Source organism: Hyperoodon ampullatus (genome assembly GCF_949752795.1).
Source record: "Hyperoodon ampullatus genome assembly, chromosome: 17".
NCBI lineage: Eukaryota > Metazoa > Chordata > Mammalia > Artiodactyla > Ziphiidae > Hyperoodon > Hyperoodon ampullatus.
This window is the reverse complement of record NC_136930.1, coordinates 206,421-233,860: the sequence shown is the minus strand read 5'-3', so window position 1 is coordinate 233,860 and position 27,440 is coordinate 206,421. Positions and strand designations below refer to the sequence as shown.

The window sequence follows — 27,440 nt, the reverse complement described above, 5'->3', positions numbered from 1 at the left end:
ATACATTGATACATCCTCTCATTCAAACAGGGAACATAACAAGACTGACAACATCTTGATGATTATCTGATACTCAACATTAATCATATAGTTACTGAATGTCTACCATAGGCCAAGCATTATTCTAGTCACTGGGAATACAGTAGTGAAAAAGTTTTGATTTGGAAGTTCTAGCCAATGCAATAAGAAATGAAACAGGTAAAGAAGCATAAGTATTAGGAAGGAAAAAACAAAATTGCTATCATAAGTAACATAATTGTATAAATAGAAAAGTTTTACTACACAAAACAGACATATGAATTGATAAGAATATCCCCCAGACCCCAATGAATATATGAGTAAAAGTTAAGAAAAACAATTTGCAACAGAGAAGCTGTCATCAGTAAATAAATATAAGAGAAAGTATTCAGTTTGACCAGCAGCAGGTACTCTACTATGAGGTTTACAGTTAACTGTATCAAGAAATCACAGCAGCAACAGCAACAACAAAATGTATACCCTTTGGGATTGACCCATACACACTATTGATGCTATGTATAAAATAGACAACTAATGAGAATATACTATATAGCACAGGGAACTCTACTTACCGCACTGTGGTGACCTAAATGGGAAGGAAATCCAAAAAGGAGGGGATATATGTATATGTATAGCTGATTCATTTTGCTGTGCAGTAGAAACTAACACAACATTGTAAAGCAAATATACTCCAATAAAAATTAATTAAAAGCAAAAAAAAAAAAAGGTATATCCTTTAATCCACTAAAACAGTTCCTAAAATCTACTGAGAAATAATCTGAAATATGTAAATATGTATATATGAATATCTATTAAACAGTTATTTATGTTAGCAAAAGAATGGATATATACTATATGCTGAGAATATGGAAAGAGTAAAGAAATTATAATGTGCAGTCGTAAAAATGTTGACGGTGGTATTGACGTGACTGCTGAGAAACTGTCAGCAGTGGAAACAGCTATAAGCTTTACAAGTTATTATGGTAACAATATATTGAGAAGCACAAAACCCACATTCAAAGATGTTTACTGCATCAGAAGTCAGGATCATGGTCACCCGGAGCAGGAGGGAGAGGAAGGAAAGGGGAGAGCGTTGCAGTCTCAGGTATGGACTGCATTCTATTTCTTGGACTGGACAGAAATGTATTCACTTTGTGATGACTTGATGAAATGTATACTTATAATCTGTGTATGAGTCTATATGTATATTATATTGTTCAATTTTAAAATGTATTAGAAATTTAAATAAAATAAAGTAATGCAAGTTACCCTCTGATATCCTCAGCCTGTTTGTGGAAGAATTTAATTAGAGACTGGTGATCACTCACTATGGACACAATGAAAAGATCCCTCCTCTGGGGAGGAAGTTTAACTTAAAGATCTTTAAGTTGAATTCAAACCTAAGAATTTAACAGATGAATGAAACTTAAAAACTGTCAATAAAATTAACAGCCCTTAAAACAAGTCTGCTCAAACCTTCCCTCTTCTTTTGGTGGTAAAAATTAATACCCTATATGCAGAAGAAAACAAACATGGTATCCTCAAAAATAATTTCTGATCCACTAATGACCACTTATGCCCCTGAAGATCAAACCCTATTATGTCTTAATTCGTGATTTTTATCCCCCTAAAGTAATTAGCAAAGAAGTATTAAATTAATGTGTATTATCCTATTGTCACATAATTACTCTTACGAAAATTATATTTCTAAGAAAGACAAAAACAAAAACAGCCAGATTTCATAACAACGCACCACTTAAGCAGGAATCTTGATGTGCTTGTTTCTCCCTCACCACCTCCCCACCCGCGCCAAATTATCAAAAATTTGCTACCAGAAGTACAAACGAGCCATCAGAGACAGTTCAGAGCTTCTGTTACATAAAATCTATGTCAAATCCTGGCTCCATCCCCTGGCAGTACTGTATAATAAAGTGACAAAAATGTTCCTGATAAAAAGGTCTTTTGAGACAAACTCACAGTTGGTGACTGTGGGGATCAGTTCTCTGCACTCACCAGGGAGGGTAGATACGGATGATGTCTTGTGGAAGTCCCCTGAGGCAGCGTGCAGTCTCCTTGGCAAAGAGAACCTTCAGGCCAGTCCCAGGGGCCCCACCCTGAGAAGAGCTGTCAGCCTGCAGCCCCGATAACTGCTCACACATTGCAACTTGGATGGTGCATTCCTCATGAAGCTCTAGAATTTTCACAGTTAATATACCAGATTTTATACCTAGAAGGTGAAGAAAAGAGCAAAAGCAAAAATGAAGTCTAAAAGACATATGGTCCAAGTGTGAATAAAATTGTCACGAAAAAGAGAATCACTTTCAGATAGCTTTCTTCACCTGGAGAAAATGGTCTATATATTGATACTTTGCAAAGTAAAATACAGACTCTAACATGCTCATGATAACATATTTTTTTTAAATCAATATAACCTGTATGCTGCATTTAATATATACATTTTAAGCAACATAAGAAACAGTTTTCTATCATAAAGAAACAGTCTTGCACATACGGAAAACTCAGATCCATCACTTCACAAAGCATGTTTTCACTCCAAAACTTGAACCCTTTCAAAAATCACAACAAAAGCAGTATGACCGGGTCCTCTCCACCTCATTACCTGCTTTGATTGTCTACTTTGAAATGATGCAGTATGACTGGCCGGCTGCAAGTATTCTAACGATCGTGGACATTCAAAGTTGAGGATTTCTGTGGACTGATGGGAGCTAGGGCTCTAGATTTAAATGGGTGGAATTCGATCTGGATTCAATCACTCGGTCTCTTATTAATTAAGTTGGCCAAGTTACACAGCATTTCAACACCTCATTTTTCTCATGTGTAAACTGGGGATCATGCCACCTGCCTCGATTAACATTTTTAAGATTAAATAAGATAAATAAAGTTGAGAGTGTGCATAGCCTATAACCCGGAAATCCCAGCTATGTACCCAGGAACTCTGTCACATACACCAGGAGATCAGGACAAGGCTGCACATCTCAGTGTTGTTTGTAAGAGGAGGAAATGCAGCACCAGTCCATAGCCAATGGGTAAACTGTGGTGGGTTCATGGAAGAGACACTCTACAGAAGCTTATGTGAATGGACCTGATCTGTACATATCAGCTTGGAGAGATCTCAAATACAAGAGGGGTAAACAGATACGTACAGCCTAACACCCATAATGTTATTTTTCTTAAACACAAAGACCAATAAAATATTGTTACAGATACATATGTCATACAAGTACATAAATATGGACTAGCAGGACACACAGAAAACTCGTTGTAACTGTTGAATCACGCGAGAAAGAGGAGTGTGACTCAGGAAGGGAACCCAGGGGATTTCAAACTTATCTGCCGTATTGTTTGTTATAAAAATATGTGAAGCAAAAATGACAGAAGATTAATATGTGTTATTAATTCTAGGTAGTAAATACACTTTTTTTTATTACTCTCTGCTTTTTAGTTAAAAAAATAAATGAATTAAATGAGATAAAACCGAAGTGTCTGGCACAGTGCCTTGCTAATAACAGACACCAATATGACTTTCATTACCACTTTAGCTAACTGGTTAACAGTGAGTATAAAAATTAACATTTAAACAGTACCAGCGCCTTAGTTATATAGTTTAATTTCGTTTCCATTTCTTTCTCCCTTTCACTTTTCTCTAGTCATTTTCCCCTGGACCCCAAGTTTTCCACGCCCTCCTCTCTCTGAGTGCCACCAGCAAGCGTTCATGTATGAAGCAAGGTCATGGCATCTCCCCAGAGTACTATCTGGAACTATGATTTCTAAGTATGTGTCTATCGTGAGACTGTTTCTTAAGGCAAGAAGGAAACAGAATGGGGAAGGATGTGACCAAGCGCATCCTAAGCTGTGCTGGCTCAGCTGGGCTGGTCACTATGGGGAGTAAAACACACTGGAAAGAACAGCGCTGCCTAGGAAGCAAAGACTCAGCCTGCTCTGCCGCGACAGGTGTCTTTTTAATAAAAAGTAGCTCACCCTCAGCTGGTGAACAGGAAAAGAAGTCAGGATATGTGGGGGTCACTGCGGTGAACACACCCGTTTTTCCTGGGCAGGGCAGCAATGCAGTGGGCGGAGTTCAGCTCACTGGCAGCAAAGGGAAAAGCCCTAGTGGTAGGGACTGCACTAGCCACAGGCAAATTTCTGGACATACTTTAGGAATTTTTAAAACTTTTACCTGTACTCAGGGGTTACCCCCAACGCCATCCTCTGCCACTGGCAGCAGCCACTGTCCAGAGCCCCATGGCCCGTGCTCTCCAGCACCCACTGTCCTGCTGGAGTTCAAGCGGCCAGTGGTGACTGGGCAGCACCGTTCTCCCTTTGGGTAACCAATTACTGTCATGTGCGGCTGATTAAAAAGCGGTATAGGGGCTTCCCTGGTGGCGCAGTGGTTGAGAGTCCACCTGCCGATGCAGGGGACACGAGTTCGTGCCCCGGTCCGGGAAGATCCCATATGCCGCGGAGCGGCTGGGCCCATGAGCCATGGCCGCTGGGCCTGTGCATCCGGAGCCTGTGCTCCGCAGTGGGAGAGGCCATAACAGTGAGAGGCCCGTGTACCACAAAAAAATACAAATAAAAAAAATTAAAAAGCGATATAGGTTTTCAGCAGTCTGCCCCCAACCCTACAGTCCACATAGACCCTGACAGATTTTACAAAAGGCAAGACACTACAGAAACACATAAATAGTATTACAACAGAAATACCTATATATCCATGATGAGTCACACTGCTACTGACTGCAGTTTCTTTGAAGATTTTTATGAGAACGCCTGACAATATCTAATAACTATGAACCATGATTTGACCATCACCACAGCATGCTTGGTGACTAAACAGGTTTGGGAGTGCTATCTTGGATGCACACAGGGCTGCAAACAGCACTTCTCCACCAAGCACCGTGAAGTCCCTCCCACAGGACGTGCTCCCACAAAGGCCTGAGGAGAAGCCAGTGGTCTGCCTTCCCTGCACAAAGTAAGCAGCGTAATCTCCTCTTCCTCTGAGGGAGAAAGAGCCTGGGACAACCCAAGACAAGTTACGCATTCAATGCAAGCTTTCAATCTGAGCACAAGAGATAATGGTTTTACAAACGAAGAAGGCTGTTTTGCAGTTAGATGGAGGAAACATAAAAGGCCATTCTGTGACAGTGGGGCAACGTTTTCCATAAATGCTGTGAGACTCAGCCAAAGTTTAATGTTGTCAAGGAAGTGTCTCCCGAATCTCAGCCAGAGGCAACTATTCCTTCCCTCTGAAATCCTCAAATACCTTACCTACACTTACAAGTATCCTCCTTTTTAAATGGAGATAGTATCAGCTATAGTCAAGAACACTGCAAACACTGAGAGAACAGAAAGCCTACAGTGCAGGCAGGGCCTGGTCTGTCACCCATACAATAATGGCTGCCACTGTCATCAGTCACTGTCACAATACCAACTTTTCAAGGCATTTTCAAATCTATTATGGTACTTGATCCACAATAACCCTATGAAATAGGTAAGGAAGATATTAATCTCCCTTTTTGACAAATAAGAAAACTGAACAAGTTAGTTGCTCATATGACTTTCTTAAGGTTAGAGAGGATTACTGGCAGATTTTATGCTCAAAACGGAGTATTCTCACAAGTCCTATACTTGCAGTGTCTCTAGGGTAAATGGCACTTAAAGACAGGAAACTGAGGATGCTTTTTTTTCTCTATTTTATTATGCTAAAACATCGGACTTGTTTAAATGTTAAAAAAAAAAAAAAAATGAAAAAGCACACCAGGTTGAGAAATGGACTCAAGTGAGGCTTCTCGCTGGCTGGGCAGTCAGGATTTCAACACTGAAAAGGAAGAGTATAATTTGACAGAAACCAAACGCTGAGGAAGAAGTGCCCCGAAGACCAAATGGAAAGCACAGATATCAACACAGCACCAAAGTGGTTAAGACACAGGAACAGACGATTCACAGAGGAAATACACCACAGGATCTAGTAATTTCTATCCATACATATGCCAAGCAGATGAAACACTCTGTAGTTAAAATGGCAAATAGTTAACTTAAAGCCTAACATTTGATGAATGAATGCATGAATGAGTGAGTGATTTATTTTATCAGCAAACTACTCTAAAAAAAAAGTCTGATTTTAAATGAGCAAGAGGCCACAAAAGAATCGAGCAAGTAATATAAAAACAAAATATATTTTTGATTCCTGGCTTAAATGACTTATTTGAAATATACAGGTGGCTAGGGTCCATTTATATGCATGTTAACTCCAGTCCTCCTCAGTGGGTTATGCTGATGAATTAATATATATTGTGAGGAAAACATTCACGAATACTTACACAAAAAAATACTATACAAGAAATTAACAAAAACTATAAAAGAAAGTACTGGTTGAAGCAAGTTAGTACGGGGGGAGAAATACTGAAATCATCCTCCTATAGAGACAGAAACATCTGTAATTTTTTTATCATGAAATACTTTTCATAACATAATTGTTGCACTAACTTTAAGTTGTTCCACTTCATTATCCAAACGATGACCACAGAGTAATTTGGGATCCTCCCTGTATTATTACTCTCTTAATCTTCATAGATATTCTAACAGGCTAATCCATAAAGTGTATTGATTTAAAATACATGTCCTGGGCTTCCCTGGTGACGCAGTGGTTGAGAGTCCGCCTGCCGATGCAGGGGACGTGGGTTCGTGCCCCAGTCCGGGAAGATCCCATATGCCGCGGAGCGGCTGGGCCCGTGAGCCATGGCCGCTGAGCCTGTGCGTCCGGAGCCTGTGCTCCGCAACGGGAGAGGCCATAGCAGTGAGAAGCCCGCGTACCGCAAAAAAAAAAAAAAAAAAAAATATATATATATATATATATATGTCCTACTATTCTCTGAAACTGGTACTTTTTCTCTTCTTCAGGCCAAATCATCAACAGGTGCCCACCAATACTTTTTTCCTCAGTCCTCACCCATCATGTACGTGTACACACACACACACACACACACACACACACACACACACATATTGGAGTAGGAATAGCAAGGGTCAGGGATGGAGATCAGGGGAGTTTAAAGTTCACCTGCTTCCTGTCCAGACAGAGGGGAGAGAGAGAGAGAGAGAGAGAGAGAGAGAGAGAGAGAGAGAGAGAGAGAGTGTGTGTGTGTGTGTGTGTGTGTGTGTGTGTGTGTGTGTGTGTGTGTGTTAGGGGCGTGGGACAGGGGTAACAGTGGTGTCATGATATCAGTGTTGGATTTATTAAGGCTGAGATACCTCTTAGTTATTACAACAGCCTGGCCCTAACTGACCCCCCCAGGCTGGTACCTGACTACTCTGCCCTAACACAAGGCCCTCCAGAGTGACCCTCTGTACATGTAAATTTAACGACAGCCACCTCTGTTCCTGAATCCTTCAGGCGCCAACCACTGAGTAATCCAGACAACTGTCCACTGTTTAGAAACGCCTTTGTTACCAGTTACTTCTCACTGCTCTACCCTCAAATTCCACAGCTCTACTCAAGTATCCTTAAATTGTTTCTATACCCATACTTTAAGAAAGCATTTCATCACCATCTCCCAGGTAAATTCTCTAACCACAATTCTCCTTTTCCATTCAGCAGGGTTTATCACTCTCCTTTATGTCATCACTGTACCACTGTACCAAGATTTTAACACATAAAATGAATAATTTCGTCTATTAAATCATGAACTCTGTGCTGTACTTGGATAAATACCAATAAAATATATATGAGCTGAATGAACTCGAATAATACAAACTGATGTAAAAAATTTTGGGGACTATTTTTCTGTTCTTGATTTCACTGCCAACCAAGATGGTTTTGACCTACCTCCCTCACCTCAATTGGTTCTGATATTTACCCAAAGGATGCAAATTAAACTGTAATTCAAGTGACGCTCCAAAAAGAAAAATAAACAATACAGTGCAAAATCAAATCCAAATGATGTTTTTTCTATTCACTGTATTGTACCACTGGGTTTTTTTTTCATTACTATGCACTGAAAGTTGAATTGTACTTACTTTTACACAATTATACTATCTTTTCTTTTGAAAGGTTATAACTATGCTTAATTTTACCAATGATCCCAAACACCCAGCAATATTATGTGCCTGTGAGTATTCAAGTAGTGACTCTCTAATTAACTGCATTATTAAATTATTATTAATGCTTGGTACATCAAAATTTTAGTTTCTGAGTAAATGTTGTAAGCTGCCAGGAGATTCATTTCACAGATAATTTCACAATAAAATTCATAAAGCTCTAAGCAGGAGGTCTAGATTATAATACCTAAAAACTAAATTCTGAAGAAATTTACATCTTTAGCCTGTAAAAGCACTCTTTGTTTAAAATTTATGCTCCCCCATAAAATTTTAAGTCATCTGGCAATGATGAACAGACACATTTCTTAACCACAACTGCTTACTGAACTGTAAACAATTGTGCTTTCACTTCTTGATTCTACATTTTTTTTTTTGGCCTTTTCACCCAGTTTAAAATATTCTCTGCCAAAAGCCACAATAATTCTAAGCATGAAACAGAAATCCGAAACCCAACTCTTAAAAAAAAATAGACTAGATAATACTAACCAGGAGGCTGTAATGTTCATCACAGTCCCCAGCAATGAGAACAAACAGAATTCAGCAGAGCAGCCACCTGGGGTCACAGTGTCACAGTGCTACCACCAGGCATGTCACCATGACTTGTTCTGCAGGGGTAGCTTGTATTGCTCCGTAGAGGGTGAATGGGCAATAGAAGGTCCCATTTTTTAAGAAATCCAAGTAAGGAAAAAGCATACAAAGGCTCCAGGAAGGCAATAGATCCCTAAGCAAAGTTCATACAAAACCAGAGAAGAGGGAGTACTCTGGACCAAATGTTTGTATCCCCCCTAAATCCATATGTTGAACCCCTAACCACACAGTGTGGCTGTATTTGGAGATGGAGCCTCCAAGAAAGTAATTAAGGCTGAATGAGGTCACCAGGGTGGGGCCCTGACCTGACAGGATTAGCGAGTATCCTTAGAGGAAGAGACACCAAGAGATGCCTATATCTCTCTGCTGAGCACAGAAGAAAGGCCATGTGAGCACACATCCAGATGGCTGCTGCCTAAAAGCCAGGAAGAGGGCTCTCACTAGAAACTGACAATGGTGGCACCTCAATCTTGAACTTCCAACCTCTAGAACTGTGAGAAAATAAATGTCTGTTGTTTAAGCCCCGCATCAATGGTAATTTGTTATGGCAGCCCAAGCCAAATAAGACAGATTTTGGTACCATGAAGTGGGATGCTGCTATAATAAATACTGAAAATGTGGAAGCAGCTTTGTAACTGGGTAATGGGCAGAGGCTGGAGGAGTTTGGGGGGTGCTTGCTAGAAATATGGATGTTAAAGGTGATTCTGGTGAGGTATCAAACGGAAATGAGGAACAAGTTATTGGATACTGGAGGAAAGGTGATTGCTATGGACTGAATGTTTATGTCCCCCCCCAAATCTATATATTGAGACCCTAATCCCTAATTTGACTGTGTCTGGAGGTAGGGCCGTTTGGAGATAATTAGGCCAAGAAGGTGGTACCCTCATGAATGGGGTTAGTGCCCTTATAAGAAGAGACACAAGAGAGAGGATCTCTCTGTTAGCATGTGAGGACACAGAAGGCAGCCGTCTACAAATTAGGAAGAGGCTCTCACCAGGAACCAAATCAACTGGTACCTTGGATTTGGACTTCCCAGCCTCCAGAACTATTAGAAATAAATGTCTGTTGTTTAAGTCACCCAGTCTATGGTATTTTTATTACAGCAGCCCAAACTAAGACAGCAATTTTTATTATAAAATGGCAAAGAGCTTGGCTGAATTTTTTTAGTGTTGTATGGATGATGAAACATGTGAGTCGTGAGATTAGATAGTTATAAGAGATTTCTAAGCAAATGTTAAAGGTGTGGCCTGAGTCCTCCTGACTTCTTACAATAAAATGCAAGAGAAAACAGAGGGACTGAAGAAGGAATTGTTCTGCAAAAAGGAAGATTTATAAAATTCTCAGCCTGTCCATACTGCAAAAAAATGAAAGAGCATGTTTGGAAGAGGATGCCAAAGGTGTAGCTAAACTATCACTCAATAAAGAGATTATGTGATTATAGGAGCAGAAACAAAGCCAGTTTGAACTGAAGGAGACAGAAACCAGAGGAAATGAAGAAAGGCTGTTAGACTTCCTACAGGGCAAAAGAACCATTCTGCTAATGTGCATCATCCTTCAAAAAAGGGAAGGATGACCCTAAAGGCAATCCAGAGATCATAAGGGCTGCCCACAGGCCCAGGGCAGGGCTGATATGTTCTCTGGGTTTCAAAGGGTAGGGCTGCCTCTAGGGTTTGGGCGGGCAGGGCCGCCCCTCCCTGCCTTGGGGTGGCGCCTCTGCAGAGAGCCTTGGGTGAGGCCCAAGAGAGCTGGGGCGACACTGCCCTCCAGTGGACCTGGAGGCCAGAGCACAGAACCAAAGAGCATTGGCTTTGAGCCTTAAAATCTACTAGAAATTCCCTTGGTAGTTTTTGGACTTGCTTGGGACACATCACCCCTTTCTTCCTTCCTATCTCTTCTTTTTGGAACAGGATTGTCTACCCTGTACCTGACCCAGCACTGTATTTGGAAGCACATAACTTGTCGGGTTTCACAGGCTCACAGTTGTTGAGGAATTTTGCTTCAGGATGAATCAGACCTCGAGTCTCACCCATTATCTGATTTAGATGATATTTAGATGAAACTTTGGACTGTACAGTTGATGCTGGGATGAGTAAGGCTTTGGGGGCTGTTGGGGTAGAAGAATGTATTTTGAATGTGAGACGACATGAATTATGGAAGGCCAAGGGCAGAATGTTATAGACTGAATGTTTTCGGCCCTCGAAATTCGTATGCTGAAGGCCCCCCCAACCCCCCAGTGTACCTATAGTTAGAGATGGGGCCTCTAAGGAAGAAACTACAGTTAAATGAGGTCGTAAGGACAGGGGCACTGATTCGATAGAATTAGTGTCCCTATGAGAAGAGACACCAAGGAGCTGGATTTCTCTTTCTTCCTCTCTCTCTCGCTCTCTCCCTGCATGAGCACACAGCTAGATGGCAGCTGCCTATAAGCCAGAGAGCCCTCACCAGAACTAGATCATGCAGGCACCCTGATCTCAGAATTCCAGCCTCTAGACCTATAAGCAATAATGTCTGCTGTTTAAGCCTCCCAGTCTGTGGTACTTTGTTATGGCTGCCCAAGCTGAGACAGGGGCTTATAACACGTTAAATTTCCCAAGGTGTAAATGTAAAATAGCTAGCTAGCGGGAAGCAGCCGCATAGCACAGGGAGATCAGCTCCGTGCTTTGTGACCACCTAGAGGGGTGGGATAGGGAGGGCGGGAGGGAGATGCAAGAGGGAGGGGATATGGGGATATATGTACATGTATAGCTGATTCACTTTGCTATACAGCAGAAATTAACACACCATTGTAAAGCAATCATACCCCAATAAAGATGCAAATAAATAAATAAATAAAGTTCCCTGTGCTATACAGAGAAAGAAAGAAAAAAAAAATTTTTTTCCAAGGTGTGGTGTGTATGGGACCACCTAGTGTGCAAACTGCCCCCTCCACTCTGAGTACAAAGAAAGGTCTTCTTTATTAAAAAAACTTCCATATTTAAAAACCTTATTTCATAGTACTGCAGGTAATATTTTTGGCTCAGAAAACAGGATTAAAATGGTGTCCAAAAATCACACTGAAAACAACTTTTAAAAGGTCATATGGGACTGCCCTGGTGGCGTAGTGGTTAAGAATCTGCCTGCCAATGCAGGGAACACGAGTTTGATATCAACGCTGGTCCAGGAAGATCCCACATGCCACGGAGCAACTAAGCCCGTGTGCCACAACTACTGAACCTGCGCTCTAGAGCTTGTGAACCACAACTACTGAAGCCCACATTCCCTAGAACCTGCATACTGCAACTACTGAGCCCACATTCCCTAGAACCTGCATACTGCAACTACTGAGCCCACGTGCCGCAGCTACTGATGCCTCCGCGCCTAGAGCCCATGCTCTGCAACAAAAGAAGCCACTGCAATGAGAAGCCTGTGCACCACAATCAAGAGTAGCCCCCACTCGCCACAACTAGAGAAAGCCCACACGCAGTGACGAGGACCCAATGCAGCCAAAAAAAAACCCCAAAAGTACCTTAAAAAGGTCATATGGCTGTTAAATATCTCTATTTTTATAAATTTAACATCAGCTGAAAAGTAAATAAATGTGATAAGAAAAATTTTAGGAACCCAATTACAAAATAGCAAATTACTAATTGGGGATTGTTAGTAGAGTCCTCTAGAATTTAGAACTCATACCCACCCTCCTCTAAGCAATCCTGAAGAAGGGCAGAAGTGCACGTGCATCTGTAGAGAAGAACATACCCACTGCCAGGCCAACACACCATAAATCTTGTAGCAAAAAGAACTGAAGATACACTTACTGATGTGCTGATAGAATCCACGGTGTCCCTACTGCCATGCTATTCTTATTTATTTATTTATCTATCTACCTATCTATTTATTTATACTTTGGCTGTGTTGGGTCTTAGTTGCTGCGCGCGGGCTTTCTCTAGTTGCGGCAAACAGGGGCTACTCTTCGTTGTGATGCGCGGGCTTCTCATTGTGGTGGTTGTTGTGGAGCACAGGCTCCAGGCGTGCAGGCTTCAGCGGCTGTGGCATGCGGGCTCAGTAGTTGTGGCGCACGGGCTTAGTTGCTTCGTGGCATGTGGGATCTTCCTAGACCAGGGCTTGAACCCATGACCCCTGCGTTGGCAGGCGGATTCTTAAGCACTGCACCACCAGGGGAGTCCTGCCGTGTTATTCTTGATACTTCCTCCACTATCAACCCTCAACCCCCTCTCACTCTCTAAGAACTATCAATAAAGGGTATTCCAGTGAAGAACTTCTAATTCATCAGTTAAGTCCATTTAAATTAGGTCAAAATAGGCAACATCTACAATTAGGCAGAGCAGTACACGTCCCAGTAGGAGTACAGTGAATTCACAACTACTAAAGAAAAGCAGGTATTTTGGTCTTAGGCGCTATCTCCTTCCAAGGATACTGTAACAAACACTAACAGGGAGGAGAGGGAAAAGAAGAGAGATTAACTTACGGATTAAAATGAGATGATATCATAAAAGTCATCATCTCTCAAAGGGTGTGCAGGGAGAGACCAGAGAGTGCAATCACAAGTGAAACACTCAGGGACCCTGAGGGGAAGCGCTCTGAGGATGACTGTACGCGGGAACACTGGGCAGGGGCAGGTAAAAGGGCAACGCAGAATCCCAAAGCAGCAATCACCTAAGGGTTGACAAAGCCGAATTTTCTCAGTAAAGAAACAGGCTCAGATCAAGTGACATGCATGGGCCTTCACTTCCAGCAGAGCTGGGACCATTTCTGCACTCTGATGTCACATGGAATTTTAAAATTTACCACTGACACCATTTATTTACTTCATAAACACATCCTGAGTCACCAGGCATGGCTCAGGTTGCTAGGTCAGCCCTACACTTCCTTGTAGCACTTTGCAGAGTTAGGATTTACCTATACTTTATATAATTACAGTACAATAGGATACCAGAAGTATAACTACAAACAAAGAAAAGTATACTAGGCCTAATGGTCAAGAATATGTCATGAAAGACACAGGTGATACAGGAAGGAGGTATGTAGCGCTGTGACAGGTGCAAGGTGGCACAGCAAGGGGTTGGGTTGTGAGAGATAACCAGTCAGGTAGGCTGGGACCCTGACCAAGAATGCTCACCAGAGACTTTAACGGTGATGGATATTTACTCTGACACAAAAGGCAGTCAATGGAAATTTTTTAAAGCAGACAAGTGATATCATATTTGCCTCTTAGGATGATGACTCTGATAGTCTGAAAATGAGGAAAGGGCAGTGGCAGGGAGACCACATGGAGACTGACACAGTAATCCAGGCCCAAGGGAACAGGGGCCTGAACTAGTGATTGATGGGATCAATGGAGAGACTGACTTGAGAGACAGTTCTAAGGCAGAATCACTAGCATCTAGGGACTGGATGGATTGAAAAAATGTACAAGAAAGCCCAATTTAAGACTGTGCAGTTCATGGGCCAGGGCAGGCAGGTGCTGGGGCACGCTGAGTCTGCTGGGTCTGCAGGACGCTTAGGTGCAGGCAGTGCTGAGGCTGGGCCAGGAAAGGCCACAGGACAGACTTACCAGACCACCTAGCAGTCCTGGCGGAGGTGGCATGGAGACCCCAGATTACCCAGGAAGGGGACACAGGACAAGAAGAGGGCCAAGACAGAAGTCTGAGGAACACCTGTTGACACTAAGCACAAAGTAGGAGTCAACAGAGAACCAAGAAGGAAAATGAACATGGGATGAGGCAAAGCATGAGGGAGACTGTCCTTGAAGAAAGGGCAGCCAGCTGTGTGAAGGCTGCATGAAGACAGCAATTAGGAATGAGCACTTCTGCACACTGGTGGCAATGGAGCAGCGTCACACTGGATGGAAGGGGTGGGTTGAAAGTGACTACTCTTTTAAATCACTATTACAATACAAATGCAGTTTCCAATTTGTTTCCAACTTTATAAGGCATTTTAATAATCCAAGGACTTACTTATTCTGTTTGCAGGCTGAAAAGTTTTCTATTTTCTAACAAAAAACTTTACCACAGAGTCTCTTCAGAAAGATAAGCAGCCACCCACTCTTAGACCACCTTCCTGCAGCAAGACTCACGCCTCCTGGGCCACTGGAGCAGCCGCCTGGTCTGTCCACAACTCTCCCCCACCATCTTCCCTCGCAGACAACGAAAGTCAAGTCTGGGCTTGCACTTTCAAGCAGGCTCCTTCAGGCACCAGCGTCCCAAGTGGAAATTATAACCCCTTTGAAAGTAAAAATGAGCTGAAGAAGTGTGGAAAACTAGACTGGTGAAAAGGTTAAGATGACACACACAAGATTTCACAGCATGGACAAAGGCCAGTGTGATACTGAACTAGGCTGGAGGACAAAAATGACAACTGGTTGAGCGAGCCAAAGAAAAGCCTGCCTTGCCAATATCAACACTTTTCTAAAGGTCAAAACCAGAATTCTGAACATATAGATAATTTTTGTCATTAATGAGGTCCCAATTTAACTCTATGAATGAATTTTTATTCATTGAACCACATGTGGAATTCAACGGGAACCATGTTTTACCCACTATATAATTCATTGAGAATGGGCTAACTGTCTTATTTTTGGATCATTTACAACAGAAAACAGAAATGAAGATTCTTTTAAAGCTCAGATTTATCAGAAAACAACCTGTAGAATTACTATTTTTCTTTTCATGTAAAAAGAAACGGAGAAAGCACAGATTAAATAAATTTAGAGGGAACCTGAAAGCATCATTTAATTCTGCTTTTTCACCAAACCTCATTTTATATACTTTTAGGTAGAAAAACTCATAAGAATTAAAAATGGATGTGGCAGAAGCAGCCAAGAGGTGACAGATACGTTAGCTGGAGAGTTGAATTTGGTATCAGTATCCCTTCCTCTGTTCCTCAGGTCCCATCATTACTTTTAACATAATTATGAAATAACTTGATATTATGAAAGTCACATATGAATTCTTTATTCTTCTGTTAACTTATACTTAAAATGATCACTGGAAATTAGTCATTTGGGACATGAAATCACACCTCTAACAGTGGGCAAACCAGTATCACACTTTGTTTCCTGACTTAAATAACTCAGGAGTATTAATGTGAATTCCTCCTGCTCACGACTACAAAGAACAATATTAAATACCACTGCTGTACCGAAATGTGGGTCTGGATATAAAAAAGGGGGGGGAAATAAAGCTTAGACCCTAATTGCCTTTCTGGTTTTACTGGTCAGAGGGGAGCTGGAGACAATCCAGAGGCAGCTCCCTCGACCCAGAGGAAAGGGGAAGGTAAGAAAAAGAACTGCGTGAAACCTCTCCAGCAACCTGGGGCTGACCCACACTCAGTAGGTCACAAGCAGTGTCCCTTCACTTGAAGCAAGGGGTGGTTAAGTAAGGTAGATCAAGGAGTTTAAGAAAACATTTTAAATGAGTTTTCTAAGACTCTGAACTAAAAAACTACAACCCGCTTCATGTCATTCTCATTTCATAAATCTAAACAAACATGCATTGTTTTTTGTTTTGTTTTGTTTTGTTTTGTTTTGTTTTTGCGGTACGCGGCCGTCTCACTGTTGTGGCCTCTCCCGTTGTGGAGCACAGGCTCCGGACGCGCAGGCTCAGCAGCCATGGCTCACAGGCCCAGCCACTCCGCGGCATGTGGGATCTTCCCGGACCGGGGCACGAACCTGTGTCCCCTGCATCGGCAGGCGGACTCTCAACCACTGCGCCACCAGGGAAGCCCCCATGCATTGTTTTTAAATTTGTCATATTATGTCAAAAATCCCAAGTCCTTTACATACACTACCAAATGTAAAAAATAGCTAGCTAGTGGGAAGCAGCCGCATAGCACAGGGAGATCAGCTTGGTGCTTTGTGACCACCTAGAGGGGTGGGATAGGGAGGGTGGAGGGAGGGAGGCGCAAGAGGGAAGAGATATGGGAACGTATGCATATGTATAGCTGATTCACTTTGTTATAAAGCAGAAACTAACACCATTGTGAAGCAATTATACTCCAATAAAGATGTTAAAAAAACAATCCCGTGTCCCCACAGAAACTAAAGATTTAAAAGGCATAAAATATTGACAAAAGTCAGCCAAATTAAATGAACAGCTAACCACATGCTTCATGTCCTAGCTTTAAACACTCAACATTAGAAGACTTAGACTAAATCATATGTCTTTTTTTTTTTTTTTTTTTTTTTTTTTTTTTTTTTTTTTGCGGTACGCGGGCCTCTCAACACTGTGGCCTCTCCCGTTGCGGAGCACAGGCTCCGGACGCGAAGGCCCAGTGGCCATGGCTCACGGGCCCAGCTGCTCTGCGGCATGTGGGACCCTCCCGGTCCGGGGCACGAATCCGTGTCCCCCGCATCAGCAGGCGGACTCTCAACCACTGCGCCACCAGGGAAGCCCTCCCCGTATGTCTTTTTAACAATTATTTTTCAAGTAATTGAGGGATCTTAGTTTACCAACTAACTTGCTTTGGTAGAAAGAATCAGCCTAACATTTCCTAACCCAAGACACTCTTCAATTACGAGAAAGTACCGCAACAAAGCGATTAAGAAACTAGGTAACTGGTAAGGAGACACATGCGTCTCCACGACGTCTTGGCTCTTCCTGCTCCACTGCTGTCGCTGTACAGAAAAGGCTGCCCTGCTGTTCCTGCTTCCTCTCTTGACCACTCAAGTGGGGAGTCTGGAACATGACCCCATTTCAGGGGGCTCCGTGGCCTCAGAGGAGCCCCTGAAAAGCAGTGAGAAAGAGGCAGGGGCCAGATTTCTGGCTTCGAATTCCCAACAAGTCCGAGTGAGCCCCGCTCCACGGGTGCCAGTACTCTGGAGGTTACAAGCTTCCTGTGTGTCGGGGCACAGCGATGCCCACATAAGGTTCATGCAGGGAGAGAAGGGCTCCAGGAGCAGTGCCTAGGGAACCCGCTGTGGCCTTGGAGATGGAAACCAAGCCTCTGAGTGCTCACAGCTAACTATGCTCGAGGACAAGGGCCAACTAACACTCTGCCTTGTGAAAACTGTCTCACTGGAAAAATCAGCCTCGTTATTGAACTTTTCACATCCTGACACAAAAGTATAAATTTTATAGTCAGGGTGGAACTCTCTACCATTTCACATTGTCCTCTCTTCTCTAATTGTGAAAATAATACATTTGATTTTAACAAATTTCTTCTTTTATAAGAGGAACGTATTTTTAAAACCCTGTCCCAACACCTTTTCCAATGATAACCTTTGTTAACATTTTTGTACAATTTGTTTTATAGTATTTACTAAGACTTCCAAACTATTATATAATGTGAAGAAAATCTAAAAGCATTAGAAGTACCCAGGAGCACTATCCTGAAGATTTTATTATAATCATCAGAATAAGGAATAGTATATGATATCTTTTTTCTTGAAACTGTATAAATACAACCTTCTCCAGGAGAACTCACTGCAGTTATTCTCCTTTAGAGCTTGACAGAGTAATCCTTATTCCCTTTGGCTTTGTTTGTCTGATTTTCCAAAATGTGCTTCAATAAGTAAAATTTTAAAGACATTATTAAAACATCTTCAAGTGTAAAATACTGTTTTGTTTCCTTCTAAAGAGTAAATCTTCGGGGCTTCCCTGGTGGCGCAGTGGTTGAGAGTCCGCCTGCAGATGCAGGGGACACGGGTTCGTGCCCCGGTTCGGGAAGATCCCACAAGCCGCGGAGCGGTTAGGCCCATGATCCATGGCCGCTGAGCCTGTGCGTCCGGAGCCTGTGCTCTGCAGCGGGAGAGGCCACAACAGTGAGAGGCCCGCGTACCACAAAAAAAAAAAAAAAAAAAAAGAGTAAATCTTTAATATTAATTTTAAATAAGCAAGAAAAAACTAATTATAAGATTATGACAGAGTCAGATCTGTCAGTGATGAACCCACATTTGCTGCTTAATAAAAGTTTGAATAAAAGAAATAAGAGACAAAGTAAAACGAATACACACAAGTTAAAATATTAAGGCCACCTGTTATGAAAAAACAAAGAGATGAGGCACCAATACACTGTATTTCTCTAGTAACTAAAAAACCTGAAATTAACAGAAAACCTTTATTTCTATTGAGTAGCGATGGTTATAGGGATACTTGCTTTACAAGTACTTGTTAAGGTATATGTCTATGTTTTCTATATTATCTTCTTTGTGATATATTTCAACACAAAATAATAATTTAAGAAAAGCAAATATTTACATGGTAAAGGTTCTTCAAATAAAAAATCTGTTGCATCCGAGATTTTCCAAAGCTTTAAATTGTACTTTTATATTTCTCTGCTTGAATAAAATGTATACCAAATAAACTGCTCCCTACTGAATTTCAATAATAACCTTTAAAAAAAAAAACCTTTCAATTATAATGATTTTGTGCAAGTGGAAAAATATTTAACATATGGGCTATTCAGGTCAATAAGTACATGAAAAGATACTCGACACCATTAATCATAACAGAAATGCAAATCAAAACCACAATGGGCTATCACTCCATACCTGTCAGAACGGCTACCATCAAGAAGATAGATAAATGCTGGTTACGATGTGGAGAAAAAGGAACCCTTGTGCACTGTTGGTGGGAATGTAAACTGGTGCAGCCACTGTGGAAAACAGTATGAAGGATCCTCAAAAAATTAAAACTAGAACTACCATATGATCCAGCAATTCCAGTTCTGGGAACACATCAGAAAGAAATGAAAACATGATGTCAAAGAGAAAGCTGCACCCTCATGTTCACTGCAGCATTGTTGACAATAGCCAAGATATGGAAATAACCAAAGTGTCTATCAATGGATGAATGGATAAAGAAAGTGTGAGATATACACATATATTTATATACTACATATATATAAAATATGCCAGTGTGTATACATCACATACATACACACACACACACACACACAGAGGAATGTTATTATTCGGGCATAAAAGAGAATGAAGTTCTGCCATTTCCAACAATATGGATTGACCCTGAAGTCATTATGCTAAGTCAGAGAAAGACAAATACAGTATGATCTCACTTATATGAGATCTCACTTCAATCTAAAAAAACACACATACAAAACAAAAAAACCAACAAACCAAACTGATAGAAAAAGAGATCAGATTTGCGGTCACTAGAGGCAGGGTTGGGGGAAGGGGCAATTGGAGGAAGGTGGTCCAAAGGCACAAACTTCCAGTTCGAAGACAAGTAAGTACTAGGGATGTGACGTACAGCACGGTGACTAAGTTAATGCTGCTGTGTGGTATATAGGGAAGTTGTTAATAGATCCTGAGAGTTCTCATCACAAGGGAAAAAGTGTATTTTCTCTTACTCTTTTCTTTTGTATGTATATGAGATGATAGATATTAATTAAACTTGTGATGATACATGTATGTATATCAAATCATTATGCTTTACACCTTGCACTTATAGTGATTATATCTCAATAAAACTGAAAAATATCTCTCGATAAAACTGATAAAAGATAGAAACAAGAAAATATGGGCTATTCAAAATCTGTTAAATTATAATTTTTCTTGCAAAAATTAATAAGTAACAAAACCACTGTCCCATATCTCTTTAGCCACATTTCTTTGATATCTTGGCCTGGAAACTAGACAGAGACTGGAGGCATCCACTGTAAATGTGAAGCTCTCTTCCGCGGCCTGTCCAGCACAGCGCCCCTCCACAATGCCTCACAGATCCTGCACTGTGCCAACCTGTACCTATATTTTTCCTTTGCTTATCATCTATCTCACTCAACACAATGAAAGTTCCATGAGTGTAGTGACATGGTGTACACTGTCTGGGACACAGCAGGCTGTCAATAAACACCTGTGGAAGGAATAAACGAAGGATGAACTGTCCAGTTCCTTGCCTGTGCCTCTCTCTTGCCACCATCCCATCTCCACCACCAGATTCTAAGCACCAGAAAATTAGCAGTGAGGGAGAATAACATTTATTTCATATAACTAAAATTAGCACAGAAATATGGGCACATAAAAAATGTCCCTCTGCACAAGTGATGTACATGACAATTTCACAGAAAAAGACACTCTGAAACTGCTTGGTTGCTTACCTGCTACAATACAATTTAAAGCAGAATCAGTGTTTTTTCATTAGCTAATTGAAGTGACCTTAAACAACCCCCCCAAAAAAAAGCCTTTGTTTATCAAGAATAAGCAGTGAAAAACTTAACATTTAAAGAGTTTGGCCCTGTCTCCTGCCTCCAAATCAGGCTTCTTCACTTAACAAATAATCTCTGACTCTAGGGACTAGAAAATAAAATGTTTGGATACTTTTAGGATTTGGAAGGCATAGTGCAGCTCCGCAGGGTTGCTGTGAGAGCTGTGTGCACTCCTCACTCAGGGCCTGGCAGGAGGCACATTCAGTGGGAGCCATCACTTGTATTATCTACATCAGTCTAAACTCCAGTGTCTCACCTACTTGCATCATCTCTGAAAAACTTTCAAGTCTGGGGCTTCCCTGGTTGAAAAACTTTCAAGTCTGGGGCTTCCCTGGTGGCGCAGTGGTTGAGAGCCCGCCTGCCGATGCAGGGGACACGGGTTCGTGCCCCGGTCCGGGAAGATCCCACATGCCGCGGAGCGGCTGGGCCTGTGAGCCATGGCCGCTGAGCCTGCGCGTCCAGAGCCTGTGCTCCGCAACGGGAGAGGCCACAACAGTGAGAGGCCCGCGTACCGCAAAAAAAAAAAACAAAAAAACTTTCAAGTCTGGCACCCAGAAATCCAAGGAGAAATTATAAACAGCAAATTCTCCCCTCCCCTGAATTTAGAGATTGTTCTCTGGAGGAGAAAACAACAACAAATAAAAAGCAAACACCTCACAAAACAACAACAAAAGCTTTGGCAGTGGAGTGTGTAATAAAATGTGGCACTGGAAAACAGTAAGGTAGTGAATGTAATTTTGAAAATATCACAGTGGGAAAAATAGGGGAATAATTATTCTCTGGCAGATAGGCAGCCTTGTGTGAATTTACTGATATTTTAAGGAAACTCAGCATTTCATCTAGGTGAGCCCACAGGGGCTGTTTGCCAACTATATGGGACACCCAAGGGCTGGTTAGCAGTGTATGTGGACGCAAGATTTCCCATGTGGTTGTATCAGGATGCTGGTGAGCAATGCTGGCAAAAGGCACGGACAGAGGTATCTACAGTATTTTGTGGCCTACACTTTATAAAGTTTCAGCTGACCACGACTCAGTGGCAAAATGGTAAAAAAAAAGAAATTAAAATCCTTTTAATCCGAAAGCTATTAAATGCTAATGCCAATGTGAATAACTAGGTTCATGCTTTGCTGCGATACCACCAATCTAAATTCGAGGTGACATACTTATTGCTTTTGAAACACATACACGTGCACAGAAACCTAAAGTACATCTGTCCTCACAGGCCAGTGCTCACACACACGCACTCAGTGAGGACTGCCAACATGTTCAATGACAGCAAGGTGAAGAACAAGGAAATCCAGAGAGAATTCTGCTTTGGATGACAGTAAATGCTGCTGCACTTCACTGATTTCCCTCCTTTCTTATCTACCCCCTTCTTCTTTCTGAAGTTTAGAGGGAACTTCTACAACCAAAATTTTGTGAAAAATAATTTATCTCAAACCCATCATTTTTTTTGTTGCACTTCTTTTTTCTTTTTTTTCTCTTTACACTCTTCCTGAACAGTATAAGAAGTTCACTGTTTTTTGTTTTTCTTTGCAAAAGGGCTTTAAATGCTTGGCTTTTTATTTATTTATTTATTTATTTTTGCTGTGTTGGGTCTTCATTTCTGTGCGAGGGCTTTCTCTAGTGTGGCAAGCGGGGGCCACTCTTCATTGCGGTGTGTGGGCCTCTCACTATCGTGGCCTCTCTTGTTGCGGAGCACAGGCTCCAGATGCGCAGGCTCAGTAGCTGTGGCTCACAGGCCTAGTTGCTCCGCGGCATGTGGGATCCTCCCAGACCAGGGCTGGAACCCGTGTCCCCTGCATTAGCAGGCAGACTCTCAACTACTGCGCCACCAGGGAAGCCCGTTCACTCTTTTTTTTTCATCCAAGAATATCTGTAACTATTATTAGTCTTAAAAACATCGATATCAAACATATTGTGAAAATATTTGTTGCACTGTTACTAAACAGAGGTCAGACAAAGGAATCATTACACTCACATCTACAGAAGTCGGGCACAACATGGGCTCGTGTCCTCAGTGCCTGGATCTGCCTTCCCAGCAATGTGCCCAGAACAAGACAGGCCACGATCACGGGTCACCAAGGGAGACTGTTCGATATAAATCTGACTCTGCCACCTGCTAGCCAGGACACAGGACCCTGCCTGTCCAGATTCTCTCCGTCTCTAAACTAGGATCAGATAACCTAACTGGAAGGTCGGCTATGAGGATTAAATGAGATGATAAACTTGTGAAATACTCTGAATATCACTTAATAGAAACTGGCCATTGCCATCCAGGTAAATGGCAAACTAGTGTTGGAAAACTGTTTCCCCTCAAATAGGAAGAAGAGAAATAAAATGGTTCCTGAAAAGAAATCTAGGAAATATTTTTCTCTTGTTTCTATAATCACAATTCTCTATTCTACAGCCATATTTTAAATTGCATATTTGCAAGGCATCACATTGGAATAAAATCCAATAGTGGCCTCCAAGCCCTGAGTAGTCTACCCTCTGCCTTCTCTTCTGTGTTTCATCCAACACACACATCTATATTGGCCTTCATGTGCAGTACACATGCTTCTCTCTGTTCTTTCAACAGCAAAGCTCAATCTCTCCTGAGTGTATCAAAAAACAACTACAACAGGGCTTCCCTGGTGGCGCAGTGGTTGAGCATCCGCCTGCCGATGCAGGGGACACGGGTTCATGCCCCGGTCCGGGAAGATCCCAAATGCCGCAGAGCGGCTGGGCCCGTGAATCATGGCCATTGCGCCTGCGCATCCGGAGCCTGTGCTCCGCAACGGGAGAAGCCACAACAGTGAGAGGCCCACATACCACAAAAAAACAAAAAACAACTACAACAAAAATCAAGAAAATAGGCACACATAAAAATTTACTCAAGTTTTTTTTTTTTTTTTTTTTTTTTGCGGTACGTGGGCCTCTCACTGTTGTGGCTTCTCCCACTGCAGAGCACAGGCTCCAGATGAGCAGGCTCAGTGGCCATGGCTCACGGGCCCAGCTGCTCCGTGGCATGTGGGATCTTCCTGGACCGGGGCACGAACCCGTGTCCCCTGCATCGGCAGGCGGACTCTCAACCACTGCGCCACCAGGGAAGCCCTACTCAAGTTTTAAGAACCTTGAGGTGTATGTCTTTTATATTGAAATGTACTAGAAGGTACTAACAAGGTAAACAAAACTGATTATTAAATGTTATAAGTAGGAGTTACAAAACAGCCCAGAAAAGTAAGCTATCCATGAGGGAAGAAAAGAAGAGTTGAAATCCACAAACTAAAGGTGTTAAAAAAAATTTTTTCTTAAAGCCAGAAACATGTGTTAGAGACACTCACTGAAATATTTGATATTAATATGCAATGTCTTACAAAACTAGACAAGCACTTACTATAACACCCAGCAACTGCACCCTTGATCATTTATACCAGAAAATTAAACACCTATGTTCACTCAAAATCTTGTTCACAGCACCTTTATTTGTAAGGTCCAAATGTCCCTCCACAGGTACACAAAGTGTGGTACATCCATATCACAGAGTAAGAGGAACTAACTGCTGATATACGCACAAACTTGGATAAATCTCAAGGGAATGGTGTTGAGTGAAAAGAAGTCTATTCCCCAAAGGTTACATACCATATTATTTCATTTACGGAACATTTCTGAGATGACAATAGTATGGAAATAGTGAACACACCGGTGGTTGCAAGGCATTAGGTGGGAAGAGGTGGCTAAAAGGGAGCACGCGGGATCCTGGTGATGAGTGTCCTGTATCCTGACTGTGGTAATGGGCACATGAATCTACCCAGGTGATAAAATTACATAAACAAAACACACACACATGAGTGCATATAAGCTGGTAAAACCTGAATAAGGTTGGTGAATTGCATCTGGATCAATTCCTGGTTGTGCCAGTGTACTAGAGATAGGAAAAACGTCATCCTTGGTGGAACGAGGTGAGGGGCACAAGAAGCCACTGTTTTATTTCTTCGAATGGCATTAGTTTAATGTGAATCTACAATTATCTCCAAATGAAGAGTTTTTTTTAAAAAGGCAGAAAGGGCTTCCCTGGTGGCGCAGTGGTTGGGAGTCCGCCTGCCGATGCGGGGGACGCGGGTTCGTGCCCTGGTCTGGGAAGATCCCACAGGCCGCGGAGCGGCTGGGCCCGTGGGCCATGGCCGCTGCGCCTGCGCGTCTGGAGCCTGTGCTCCGCAACGGGAGAGGCCACAACAGTGAGAGGCCCGCGTACCGCAAAAAAAAAAAAAAAGGCAGAAAGATGTGTCGAAGACATCCACTCAAATATTTCAAGTTAGTAAGCAGGCTCCATCTCCCTCTCAACTGTGGAATAATTAAATAATATTCCTCAAATATAAGAAACTTGGGAAGAAGGGCCTCAGGCTAAATTATTACAATTACAGGTTAATTTTGTAAACCATAATTTCTCATATCTGAGGGATATAAAGGTAGACTCAGTGAGATATACTATACTTAATATTCAGAACAAAAACCAAGATGTGGTTCATAAATTACTACTAACTCCTAGATTTCTCAAACCTACCAGAAGAAAGAAAAATCAAGCCCGACACAATGCCCTGGTCATTCAAAATTAACCAAAGCTCAATAACGCTCTTGAGTCTGAACAAAATAAGATGGGATTCTGACTGTGGTACTGTGCAAACCCAAAGGTACATCCACACCCTAAGTGGGGGAGGAGGAGTTGCTGCTCTCCGTTGCTTCTGAACTTCCAGATCTGGCAGCAGTGAAACCAACCTCAGAATGACAGTACTTCCATGTTTCCACAGTCTACCAAGTCCCAGGGTCATCCTAGAGCTGCACATCCTTCCCATGCAGTTTGATTTATTATTAGCACAGTTCATAAGGCAACGGTCTACAGTTATACTCATTTTTGACAGGGAAATTAAGAGGATTAGAGAGTTTAATTACAGAGATATTTTAACAAATCCATCACTGAATTTCAGCTGTTTACTAAATTTTAGTTCTTAGGATTGGGGAGAGAGGGAGTTACCTCTACTTAATATTTTCAAGTTTTTCTCTCATTTATTCAGTTGCTATACACATATAGAAACGAGAAAAAACTTTTCTTATGTTGAAAGAAGAAAATTCTTCTGCCAGGCCACACAGGAAACAAAACACCAAATAGTGAAATGTTCTTCCTAATATATGTTTATAATGAGTTATATCAAAAGTAAAGAAAAAGACACAACTTATTATAAGACATCAAGGGGAGGATTCACAGATCTGAAAAATAAATTCATCTAAGAGACAAAGAAAACCCAAATTCCTAAATATAGAGACTTCTAACAGAAAAATCTATTAGAGATGGTCACATTCATATTTTCAAATTAATGGATTAATTTTTGGCTCTGGTTTTTCATTTTATTTTGCTTTTGTCTTTTATTCATGGTATAATTAAATACCATGAATACCCTCTATTCCCAAATTAAAGAAGGGAAAACGTAAGGAACATTCCAAATAAGCTACTTGGTGCCAATGAGCCAAACAAAAGGTCATCTTTTCCCTTCGGTCCAGGCACACTAGTTTGTCTTGGTATTTTTCTAGTCCAACCTCCAGAAGACAATCTCTCAGCTCTGTGCTTGACAATTTGGTTAATTCACTGTAATGCTGCAACTCATTAGAAGGGTCCTGCACCAATTTAGTGAGACTGGGATTTTGGTACATCACTGAGCTTAGTGTTGTTTATTAAATGTTTGTTTCAGGGGTGTGTGTGTGTGTGTGTGAGTGATATGTGTGAATGTCGTGTGTGTACTGGGAGATGCTGTAAGATGTCCTGCTTACTGTGAGTCACAGTCACAAAAGTCTGAAAGCTACTGGAACAGAGCAAGAAAAAGGTGTAATGTAGAACCCTCCCATTCAGATCTTTGGACACCTAGAGAAAAAGGTGTAAAAATAGTGATGATCAACTTCATATATCTTAATGTAAAAATACTTTTAACTGGCATTTTCTTTACTCACAGATGCCAGTGCAAGCCTTACCTGAAAGTGTCCTTTGGTAAGAAAGATACTGATGTCTCCACAAAGAAATGGCAGATCTCTCTCGATTCTGCAGTCCATTTAGTCTTTCTGCTAGCCCGCCTCTGTTCAACAAATTATAATGTATTAAGCTTAGTTAAAAGAAAAGCTTCAGAATCGTTGGTACATTTATATTTTATACCCTCCAATCAGGGACAAATAAAGCATTCAAATTTTAACTTGTTTGGCAATACACTCTCTTCCTAGAGGCCAAATCCTTCTAGGTTAGTAATCTCCTTTTTAAAGATTTCTCGGAAGACCAGTTTTCTGATTCTTAGAAATACGGGCTCCTCTGAGATCAGTATGACTTCCTGACTATCCTTTCTTAGTTTACTTATTCCATAAATATGTCCTGATCACATGTCTCCTTCTCTACCTAGCCAAGTACCAGGTGCCAAGGATACGAAGAAGGCAACAAGCCATGTCATGGTGGGCCTTACAATCTGATCAGCAGATGGGCAAACAGATAATTGTAAAATGGGTTCAGAGTTGTAGTCAAGAATAAAACCTGTACACTG

General features: G+C 41.6%; 1 protein-coding gene across 1 annotated transcript in view; it reads right to left on the bottom strand.

The window, feature by feature from the left end:
* SPIDR (scaffold protein involved in DNA repair) overlaps positions 1 to 27,440 on the bottom strand; it is a gene marked incomplete at its 5' end in the record, with an annotated part of 358,863 nt that overhangs the window by 213,798 nt on the left and 117,625 nt on the right. The window contains 2 exons of the mRNA XM_079722236.1: positions 2,032 to 2,245; positions 26,887 to 26,987. Of these exons, the coding sequence (XP_079578362.1) occupies positions 2,032 to 2,245; positions 26,887 to 26,987 (315 nt within the window). The remainder of the gene's footprint in view (positions 1 to 2,031; positions 2,246 to 26,886; positions 26,988 to 27,440) is intronic.